The 12312-nt window shown below is 37.7% G+C and overlaps 1 protein-coding gene across 3 annotated transcripts in view; it reads right to left on the bottom strand.

The window, feature by feature from the left end:
* Positions 1-12312, bottom strand: part of SPMAP2L (sperm microtubule associated protein 2 like) — a 46446-nt gene that overhangs the window by 9270 nt on the left and 24864 nt on the right. For all 3 annotated transcript variants that reach the window (XM_072775172.1, XM_072775171.1, XM_072775170.1), the window contains 2 exons: positions 5362-5490; positions 2247-2384 (listed from right to left, as the gene is read on the bottom strand). In XM_072775172.1, coding sequence (XP_072631273.1) covers positions 2247-2384; positions 5362-5490 — 267 coding nt within the window. The remainder of the gene's footprint in view (positions 1-2246; positions 2385-5361; positions 5491-12312) is intronic.

The following is a 12312-nucleotide window of genomic DNA, read 5'->3' as shown; positions in this document are numbered from 1 at the left end:
TAGGCTGTTCCCCACATATTCCTTTCCTGGTACAAAAACCTATCAAACAACAAACCTACAAACCTAATATGAAAAAAAAGATTTCACAAATAAATATATGATTACCCTCTAAGGGTAGTCTGTTAGTTTTTAAAAATTGTTACACAATTGGGGTGCCTGCATGGCTCAGTTGGTTAAGCATCTGCCTTTAGCTCAGGTCATGATCCCCAGGATTAAGCTCCATGTCAGGATCTCTGCTCCAGGGGGAGCCTGCTTCTCCTTCTCCCTCTGCCTACTGTCCCCCTGCTTGTGCTCTCTCTCTCTGTAAAATAAATAAATAAAAATTTTAAGTAAAATACAATAGATACACAACTAACCACAGAATTAATGTATATAATTTTAAAGTGTACAATTCAGGGGTTTTGGCATATTCACAAGGTTGTATAGCTACTGTCACTATCTAAATTCAGAATGTTTTCATCATCCTGAAGAGAAACCCCATACTGATTAATAGTCCCTCTCTATTTCTTCATTCCTCCACCTTGTGCCCCCAGAACCACTAATCTACTTTCTGTCTCTATGAATTTGTATATTCTGAAATTTTCAAATAAATGGAGTCATATAAATATGTAACCTTTTGTGTCTGGCTTCCTTCACTTAGCATATTTTCAAGATTCATGTATCAGCACATCATTCTTTTTTATGGCTGAATAATATCCCATCATATGATTTACTGTATTTTGTTTATCCATTCATCCATGATGAACATTTGCATTGTTTCCACTTTTTGGCAATTATGAAATGCTGCTATGAATATTCATGTACAAGTTTTTGTGTGAGCGTATGCTTTTAATTCTCTTGAGTACATGCCTAGAAGTAGAATGCTGATCATATAACTCTATTCTTAACATTCGAGGAGCTAAAAAGTGGTTTTCCAATTAAGCTGCACCATTATATTCCAACCAGCAATAGATGAGGGTTTCAATTTCTCCACATCCTTCCTCACTCTCTTCTCTAAGCTAAACATGTCATTTCTCTTAATTATTTTTCATGTAACATAGTTTACAGAGGCCTCATCATTTCATTCAGCTCCTTCTGAATAGTATCAAGTTTATTATCAGTTTCTTTTTTTTAAATATTTTATTTATTTATCAGAGAGAGAGAGAGACAGAGACACAGGCAGAGGGAGAGAAGCAGGCTCCATGCAGGGAGCCCGACATGGGACTCAATCCTGGGTCTCCAGGATCACGCCCTGGGCTGAAGGTGGCGCTAAACCACCTAGCCACGAGGGCTGCCCTATTATCAGTTTCTTAAGGTATAACATCCATAAGTGGACACATACACTTAATGTGTCTTGACTAAAGTACTATACAGTAGTACTATCATCTCCCTATAATTGTACATGATACATATTCCATTAATGCACTTAACATTTTTCCAAGAATCACATCACAATTTTGGTTCCATGTGGAAGTATCACCTAGGCTGTCCTTTGAAGACAAAGAGAAATTCAGCATTCAAAGCAAAAGGAAAAACATTTGGAAAGTCATAGAAACCGAAGAGAAACATCAAGTTCTACAAATTGCAAAAACTTGTAATGTTTCATTTTCGTATTTCCTTTTAATTGGCTGACAATGGTAAGTTCAGTGTGAATTTTAGCTTCACCACAGTTTGAATCAAATATAATTACAGGGGATCCCTGGGTGGCGCAGCGGTTTAGCGCCTGCCTTTGGCCCAGGGCCCGATCCTGGAGACCTGGGATCGAGTCCCGCGTCAGGCTCCCGGTGCATGGAGCCTGTTTCTCCCTCTGCCTATGTCTCTGCCTCTCTCTCTCTCTCTCTCTCTCTCTCTGTGACTATCATAAATAAATAAAAATTTAAAAAAATATATAATTACAGGTGGGGTACCCGGGTGGCTCAGTTGGTTAACATCCAACTCTTGATTTCAGCTCAGGTCATGAACTCAGGGTCATAAGACTGAGCCCTGAGTCAGGCTCATGGAGCCTGCATGAGATTCTCTCTCCTTCTTCCTCTGTCCTGCCCTCCCTGCTCATGCATGCTGTCTCTCTCTCTCTCTAAACAAACAAACCCCCCAAAATGTAATTACTGGTGATAACCCTCTGATTACTTACAATTACTGCACACATTTGAGTTTTGACTCCTGATCCTTTGAAACACAAGTGAACTTCTAGTTTATGAAACTGTATACACTAAAATAAGAAAAATATTGTGAGATTTAACCAAATTAGGTTAGAATTTATAGATTACCTATTTATTAGATATTCTTTCTTGAATCTGTTGGGCAGTGCCAGCTTCTGGATCCTTTTGGAAGGTTGGCTAAACAGTGCAGGAGAAGGGATCTCCCAGATTACAGAGTCTCTACCACAGCTGTAGTAATATTGAGCCCTGCAAGTCATAGAAGAGAAAAAGAACGAAGTAAAATGAGTATGAATTCCAAAGATTGTAATTTCCAACGCTGACCCCCAGCTCTAGGCCTAGAGGAGGTATGACAGTTTACCCCTTTGCTGCTGAGCTATGGGGAGAAATCAGAAATGGTTGCAGCCATCAAGTTTCAGCTGGCTTCTAACATCCTATTCCAAAACATTAGTTTTCTGTAATAAATTGCATTCTTTTAAATAGACCAAAAAATGACTAATGCAAAGGGAAAACTTGCTGTTTTTAAAACCAAATACTTTCTTAGTCTCTCAGATACAATCACTAGCGCTTTCACAGATATTAAAAGGAAAATAAAAGGCTATATGAACAACTTCATGCCAATAAATTTTAAAATTTAGGTGAAATAGATAAATAGTTTGAAGGACACACACTACCAGTGCTCATTCAGAAAGATATAATCTGAATAGCCCTTGTCAAGAGTTTACTAAGTATTCCATGGTCTTGCTGCCTCAGCACCCATTTTTTTTGACCAAGCAGCCTCCAGGGACCTTTAAACTGACCTTAGCCCATCTCACAAGCACATGCCCTAGATAACAGTCCACAGAGTCATAAGTAAATGTACATTCCTGATATGAATTTGCCAATAGCCCTGTAACCAACAGTCTCCTGACTCCCAATGCCTTCCTTTCCTTATGTATCCTTTAGATATGAGTCCCAAGGAGCTTACCAAAACTCTGCTCTTTTGTTTGAATTGGCCAATCTGGCCTTGGTCTCCACCTGCAGATCCTAATAAGAAATGTGCCGCAGTTCCTGTCTCTCTTTGCACTCATCTTTAACCTCCACATGTGACTCCTTGAGACATGCCAGGTACTTCTACAATCTATGAGTAATAAACTTCTCTCTTTCAATTTCTGTTATGGTCTATTGTTGAACTGTGGGCCCATGCTCCACTTAACAAGTGTTATTTTGACAAATTCATAACAGCCCTATATCTATTAAATTGAATTTATAGTTAAAAACCTAAACTAGGGATCCCTGGGTGGCTCAGCGGTTTTGCGCCTGCCTTTGGCCCAGGGTCGGACTCCCGGCACGGAGCCTGCTTCTCCCTCCTCCTGTGTCTCTGCCTCTCTCTGTCTCTCTCTGTCTATCATAAATAAATAAATAAATCTTAAAAAAACCCCACTAAACTAGAGGGTATTATGCTAGATGAAATAAGTCAGTCACAGAAAAACAAATACTGTATGATTTCACCCATATGTGGAATTTAAGAAACAAAACATAGGGGAAGAGAAGGAAAAATAAAATAAGAGGAAAACAGAGAGGGAGGCAAACCATAAGAGACTCTTAACTACAGGAAACAAACTGAGAGTGGGTGGGTGAGGTATAATTGGGTGATGGGCAGTAAGGGGGGAACTTGAAGTAATGAGCACTGAGTGTTATACGTAACTGAAGAATCACTAAGTTCTACCTCTGAAACTAACAATATAGTATATGTTAATTAAATAGAATTAAAAGGGGCAGCCTGGGTGGCCCAGCAGTTTAGTACCGCCTTCAGCTCAGGGTGTGATCCTGGAGACTCGAGATCGAGATCGAGTCCCATGTCTGGCTCCCCGCATGGAGCCTGCTTCTCCCTCTGCCTGTGTCTCTGCCTCTCTCTGTGTCTCTCATGAATAAATTTTTTAAAAAATCTTAAAAAAAAAAATCATAGGTAAATAATTAATTAATGGAATTGAAATAAAAAATTTAAAAAGAAACAAAACAAAACCTTCCCATCAAAAACTCCAGACCCAGATGACTTCATTGTGGATTCTATGAAATACATAAACAAGAAATGCCAATTCTATATATTTTCCAATTGATTCCATGATAACAGCATTACCAAAAGCAAGTAAAGACATTACAAGAAACAAAGACATTGCCACAAAGACACCATTGTAAACAATCCAGACTAATACCCCTCATAAAAATAGATGAAAAAATTCTAAAGTTTTATTGGAACACAGACATAATGAGTTTTCAGAACGTCTATGGCTGCTTCCTGCCACAATAGTGGAGTTGTGTTGTTGCAAACGGAGACTTTGTGGTAAATTTTACTATCTACCCACTTCCTGAAAAGTTTGTTGATTTTTGACTGAAGTCGTATATCAAAAAGAGATCGAGAGATGGCCATCTAAATTATCTTGGAAACCAAACTTCAGATAAATAATGGCATCTGTGCCTTTTTCTTGTTACTTTAACCTCCTTCACTACTTGTGCTCATCCCCTTCCCCCCCTCCACAGTGTTTCCTCAAAGAACCAACCAGCAGAAAGCCTAGTCATTCAACAAACATGCACTAAAAGCAAATTGGCAATGGGTATCAAAAGTCTTAACAGTATTTTTTTTGTCTTAACAATATTTTTACCTTTACATGTAGTAATTAACTCATGCTAAGCCCATGGTGATATACAAAATCCACGAGAAGGTGCATGCATAAATAGTTCATGCACAGCAATGTTATGTATGGCACATAACCCAGTGTAATACTGCCGCTTTGTTAAAAATTCAGTGAGCACCTGGTGACTCAGTCAGTTGAGTGCCCAACTCTTGATTTTGGCTCCAGTCATGATCTCAGGCCATGGGATCAAACCCCATATGGAGCTCTGTGCTCAGCATTGAGATTCTCTCTTTCCCTCTCCCTCTGCCCCTCTCCCTACTTGCTCTCACTCTCTAATAAATAAATAAAATCTTTTTAAAAAAAACCCTCAAAATCCTAGTAAGCCAAAACATTGTAAGATATAAAACAAATTTGCAATTGCTAAATAGTAATTTTTCTCCGGAAAAATTTTATTGTAGCATCAGGTTAGGAAATATATGGAATCGCTAATCCTCAATAATTTTTTACTACAGATTGGATCATTTATGGCTTTGAGATAAAAGTGTTGGGTTCTGTGTTCATTTTCCCTAGGGATTCCTAATAATGTAACCTGATAACATGCAAACACTAACCTGTTAGGTACATATCGGTGGGAGATTTCTTTGGGATGGGCAAGGTCCTCAAGTCTTTTGGTCAGGTGAGCCTTCAAAGCAATATGGGCGATAGGGCAAATAGGATCTTGATTCCCCCAAAACAGTCTTCTGTTAAAAAGCAGAAAAATCAAATGGTAAGGAATTCACTACTAATGGACATCTTAGAAATGGATCTTGATGGCGTCCACATTGATTTTACTTCACTTCCAGAGCTATCTCTATTACAGAATTTAACAATTTCCAGTCATCAGAAAGAGATCAACTACTTATGTAGTTAAGATAAAAATAAAAGGACTGTTTTACCTACTGTCCTAAAACATGGTGATCAAAAATGAATCTATTAGAGTTCTGTTTCTGACATTGTATAATTAGCACTATAATTTATAACCAGCTCAACATAAAACAGGCATGCCATGTACCTGGCACTGAGCTCCTGTTGTGGGTGAAGCCCTGTACCAGGGGGTCAGAAAATAAAATAGTATCAGGGTAAAATTAATAGCTCCCATTAGTGAAATATTGTGAGCCAGCCACTGGGCTAAGTGCTTAGTGACATCAGATCTTTTAGTCTGTAAAATAGGCATGATCACTGAGCAGAGGGTGAAGAGAAAAGGAGAATCAGTGTGGGATTCACTTGAAAGTCTTCACAGAAGAAAGTGAAAGGCACAGACTGCCAGAAATAAGGTACATTCCATGTTGGGGTAACCGTGAGAAAAGAGAATAATCAAGTATTGATCAAGGCATGTTTGGACAGAAGCATGTTGGGAAATAAGTAGGTAACATTGCTACAATGCGTAGGAAAGGAGAAAGGAGTCAGAAGAAGGTACATCGGTACCAGTCAGAAGAAGGTACATCGGTACTTAACTTTGTATATAACTGAAATTGTTAATTTGTTGAGCTTAACTGTTTAAAAGGCACTGTTTTTTAAACTTTGTTTATATTTTTGTATGCATTTATTTCTCTACTTTGCAACCATCAGCCAGAGTCACCATTAGAAAGATTAATTAATGAATTAATATTCCCATCCTCTACATTCTGCTGATTCCATTTCCTAAATATGGCTTAAATTTGTCCACTTCTCCCTATGCCTGTTGTTACTTTCCTTGTCCAGATCTCATCATCCTCATCCTTTGTCCACAACACTGACAGAGTGATCTTTCTAAACTCCAATCTGATCAAAAGAATCTTGCTTAAAAAAAAAAACAAAAACAAAAACAACAACAAAAAAAAGAATCTTGCTTAATACTCTTTAAAGATTTCCATTGGCTTTTTAATGGAGTCCCAACTCCTTACTGTAGCTTATAAGCTCCTCCACAATTTTTTTTAAAAGATTTTATTTATTTATTCATGAGAGACACAGAGAGGGAGAGAGGCAGAGACACAGGCAGAGGGAGAAGCAGGCTCCATGCAGGGAGCCAGACGCAGGACTCAATCCCGGTCTCCAGGACCATGCCCCGGGCCGAAGGCAGGCGCCAAACCACTGAGCCACCCGGGCTGCCCAAGATCCTTCACAATTTTTACAAGAAGCACCTGCAACTCCAGCCTGTAAGTTCATCCACGGGAAGGAGCATGACTTAATCTTTTGAAGATTTCTCACTAGGATAGTTTAGTGCTTTACATGACAGGTACTCCATCACAATCTGATGAATGAAAAAAGGGTGAAAACTGGGGACTCACCTGATGGTGATGTAAAACAGAGTAGAAGAGAGGAGAGTATGACCGCAGGGAAAAGAAGAGGCTGCAGCAAAAAAATTAAGGTCTCAGGTGATGAATGACAGAGTGGGAGTGAGATTGGGGGAAGATAGTAACTGTTTCCAAAAGAGAAGACTGTCAATAGAGGTAAGAACACCATGGAATGGGAGAAGAAGATTTCAAAACAAGATGCATTAAATATATCAGAAAGCATCAATTATAACTTAGACATCAAGAATGGAAACTGAAAAAAACAAAAGATGATGGGACTTGGCCAAGAAAATATCAGTGGTAATAGAAAAACACCACCAATAGAAGTGTAGAGCTTCTTAAGGTAAATACTAAAACTCTGGTGGAGAAAGGCTAAGGGAGTCAGGGATTAGGAAGCAGAGGTGACATATATACAGCTGACTCTTAAACAATGAGGAGTTAGGGGCACTGACCCCATGCAGTTGAAAATCTGCATATAACTTTTGACTCCCCAAAAACTTAACTATTAAAAACCTGTTGATCAGAAGCCTTACTCAGTCAATGAACACTTATTTTTGTATATGTATTATATGCTGTATTCTTACAATAAAATAATCCAGAGCAAAGAAAATGTTATTAAGAATCACAAGGAAGAGAAAATACTTTTAAGTACTGTACTCTATTTATTAAAAAAAAATATCTGGGTATAAACGGACCTGTGCAGTTCAAATTTAAGTTGTTAAACATTCAACCAATGTATATTTGTTTTGTATTTATTGCTGCAAATGCAAAACAAAAGGTACTTTAGACACAGTAATTATATCAGTCCATAATATATGGTCCTGATGAGGAACTGAACCCTTATGAGATGGTCCTGATTAGAGACTGAACCCTCATGGGATCATTATCCACTTGAAAATCTTGGCCATAAAAACTAGAAAATACATAATATAAACTAAAAGTATTGGGAACTATGTAAAAGAAAGGAGAGCCAGCTCAAAGTAAGTTAGAAGGAAAGGATCAGTGGGGATGAGAAAAAGCAGAGATTATACAGTCGAGAAAAGTAATGTTCATCAGAAAGTCAGGAAACTAACCGACATGTCAAAGTAACATATTATGCAGATGACTCTTCACTCTACTCTGACAGCATTGAAAAATCACCTATGTTTAGCTGTTATATAGCTAACAATATCAGGGAAATAAATATTTAATCTTCTATGGTCCATAATGAGGATTTGACCCCAAAGCATACAGTTTTTACCCATATTATACCTGTTTAATGGATCTGTGAGATATAACAATGTCTGACACAATCACACTCCTAGAATTCTAGAATAAGGGACCTAGTAAAGTTCTTGAGAGTTGTGTGTTCAGTCTCTTTTCTGAACAGTGAAGTCCCTAGTCTTACGTATTTCCAGAACCAGAAAACAAAAAACAGCTTTCATTAGTCTATTTCCAGAGTGTTATTGTTCTGAAATTCTTACACCCTCTCCTATTATAACATTTATTTAGCTTTCATTTCTATAAGCTGCTTTATGTACTTGAAGATTTTTGAGGCAGTCTTTAATCTTTCTTTGTCAGTCTGGCCAACTACAGATTCTTTGAATGTATCCTCATAGGTTCCCTTTTTCTTTCTTTGTCTTCCTTTGTCTTTCTTTCTTTCTTCCTTTCTTTCTTTCTCTCACTCTCTTTCTTTATTTTATTTTTTCATTTGAGATAGAGAGAATGTATGCACAAGCCAGGAGGGGCAAACGGAGAGGAAGAAAGAATCTGAATGAGACCCTGTACTGAGCACAGGGGCCCAACCCAGGGCTCAATCCCTCAACCTTGAGATCATGACCTGAACTAAAACCAAGAGTCAGATGTTCAAACAACTGTGCCACCCTTGCCGCCCCTCCATTTTTCTTTTAATAATTTTCTTCCTTGGCTTTCCTGGTTCTCTCTCTCATTCATGCTCTCTCTCTCTCCCTCTCTCCTTCCCTCCCCCCACTCTCTCTTTTCGTTTTACTGAGAAATAATTGGTATACATCACTATGTCAGATTAAGGCATACAGCATGATGATTTGATTTACATATATTGTGAAATGATCACAATAAGTTCAGCTAACATCTATCTTCTTCTATTCTCTCTTGCCTACTCCTCAGTTTCCTTAGGTAGTGTCTCTTTTATATCTTAAACAGTGGCATGTGCCAAAAGTTTCCCTATTCCTCGAGATTTTTTTTATTAATTATCACCAAAGGGGCACCTGGGTGGCTCAGTGGGTTAAATGTCTGACTCTTGATTTCAGCTCAAGTCATGATCTCAGGGCCATGGAATTGAGCCCATGCTGGTCTCCAAACTCAGTGGAGAGTCTGCTTGGGATTCCCTCCTCCCTCTGCACCTCCCCCTCATGCTTTCTTTCTCTCTAAAATAAACAAATCTTAAAAAAAAAAAATACTAAATACTGATGTTTCCAAAATAGTATCTCCAAGAATTCTCAATCATCTCCTGACTTAAATTTATATTTCCAAATTCTAGATGTCTCAAAAACATCTCACATGACCAAATGTACCTTCCTCCCAAACCTTTCCCCCTCTTGCATTTCTTTTGGCAGTTATAATAACATTTTCCACCTTATTTCTAAAAAGCAGAAACCTAAAAATCAATTTGACTCCTCCTCTTCCTCAGGCTCTACATTTGTCACTAAGTTCTATCTATCTCTATCTTGACCCTAACCTTTCTTAGAACCCTGAAAGCCACTCTCCTGGGACAAAGACTTCATTATTTCTCTCCTGCATTATTGTAATAGCCCCAAACCAACCTTCTTGACTCTAATTCTCCATGCCATCAAAGGGACCATGCCTTTCTAAGAGAGCCATTGTGATATAATTTAAGGGCTATTACAACAATGCAGGAAAGAAATAATGTTATTATATTATATTATAAAATTAACTTGAAATGTATCATAGATCTAAATGCAAAATTATGCAACTTCCAGAAGGTAACATAAAGAAACTCTAGGTGACCTCCAATTTAGCAATTCATTTTTAAATATGACCAAAGTATGATCCAGGAAAGAAAAAATCAATAAGTTGAATTTCATTAAAATTAAAACTTTTGCTCTGCAAAAGAAACTGCTAAGAGAATGAAAAAATGAGTCACAGACTAGGAGAAAATATTTGCAAGACACATATCTGATGCCTAACAATCTTATAATATTGTAAGGTTACAATACTAATACCATAGATAGGATGTCTTATAAACAACAAAAACCTATTTCTCACAATTCTGGGAGTTGGGAAGTCCAAGATCAAAGTGTCAGTGGATTTGGTGCCTAGTGAGAACTTGCTCTCTGGCTCATAGTCAGGCATCTTCTTGCTGTGTTCCCACATTGCTGAGGAGCAAGGGAGTTCTCTGAGGTCTCTTTCATAAGGACATTAATCCCATTCATGGGAGCTCCATCCTCATGACTTAATCACATCCCAAAGGCCTTACTTCCTAATACCATCATATTGGGAATTAGGTTTCAATGTATTAATTTTAAGGGGATATAAACAGTCTATAGCATCTGATAAAAGATTGGTATTCAAAATATACAAAGAACACTTCCATTTCAACAGTAAAAAACAAACACCCAAACAAAAAGTGGGCGTAAGAGATGAACACACATTTCACCAAAAAAGATATGCAGATGGTATATAAGCATATGAAATATGCTCAGCATCATGTCATTAGAGAATTACAAATTAAAACAATGAGAGATACCATTATACATCTTTAGAATGGCTAAAATATAAAACACCAAATGCTGGTGAGGATGTAGAACAATAGGACCTACTTTATTCATTGATGGTGGGATTGTTGGACACTTTAGAAGATGTTTAGCAATTTCTTACAAAGCTAAACAGATTCTTACCATGTGATCCAGAAATTGCATTCCTGGGTATCTACCCAAATAGGTTGAAAACTTTTATCTACATGAAAACCTGCACATCAATGTTTATACCATTTTTATTCATAATTTCCAAAAAGTGGAAGCAAACAATATACCCTTTAATAGATGAATGGATAAGCAAACTGTGGTACAACCAGACAATGGAATATTAGTCGGTGCTAAAAAGAATGAGCTCCCAAACAATGAAAAGACATGGAGGAACCTTAAATGTATATTGTTAAATCAAAGAAGCTGATATGAAAAGGCTATATACTATATCATTTTAACTATATGACATTCTGGAAAAGGCAAAACTGTAGATATAATAAAAAGATCAATGGTTTCCAGGGTTTGGAGATGTGAGCACAGAGAGAAAGAGATGAATCGATAGAGCACAGGTAATTTTTAGGGCAGTGAAACTATTTGACATAATACTATAATGGCAAACACATGACAAGAATTTGTCAAAATCCATAGAGTTAACAACACAAAAAGTGAACTCTAATGTAAACTACAGACTTTAGTGAATAAAGTGTCAATATTTCTTCATGAATTGTAACAGATATATCACACTAATACAAGATGTTAAGATTGGGGTAAGCAATAGGAGTGGGTAGTGATACAGAAATTTTGTACTTCTGGCCAGTTTTTCTGTAAGCCTAAAACTTTTTTAAAAATAAAGTGTAAGGACACTTGGGTGGCTCAGCGGTTAAGCGTCTGCCTTAGGCTCAGGATGTGATCCTGGAATCCTGGGATTGAGTCCCACATTGGGCTCTCTGCATGGAGCCTGCTTCTCCCTCTGTCTCTATCTCTGCCTCTCTCTCTCTCTCTCTCTCTCTCATGAATAAATAATTAATCTTTAAAAAAATAAAAATTAAAGTATTTTTTAAAGCAATAGGGTGTCAGAGAAAAAGGAAAAAATTAAGGCTCTATTCAGAAGCCAAAGAAGGAAAGGGGGGTTCTGTGGCCAAGGATGGTCAGTGTGTCCTACTGGTTGGAGATCCAGAGAACAGGTGTGCTTTAGGCAGAGGTTTAGAGACAGTACATTAGGAGCAACAAAGTTGAACTCTAAGGATAGACAGAAGAGTTTCAAAGTAGTTTTCAAATCTGTCTACTTTTTAGAATTATCTGGGGAACTTTTAAAACTCCTAAAGTCTAGACTGGACTCCAGACCAAATAAATCAGGATTTCTGGGGATGGGGTTCAGGTCTCAGTGTTTTATAGGTCTCCAGGTGATTCCATTGCAGACTAATTTGAGAACTACTGACTTAGGGTTAGTCTTCCATGTGTTGACTTAACTGAGGGGACAATATTGATTCCGTGGATTCAGTTGAGCAAAGAGTGGATAAACCTGAGA

The sequence above is a fragment of the Canis lupus genome, chromosome 14, assembly GCF_048164855.1.
Source record: "Canis lupus baileyi chromosome 14, mCanLup2.hap1, whole genome shotgun sequence".
NCBI lineage: Eukaryota > Metazoa > Chordata > Mammalia > Carnivora > Canidae > Canis > Canis lupus.
This window is presented reverse-complemented; position numbering and strand designations above follow the sequence as displayed.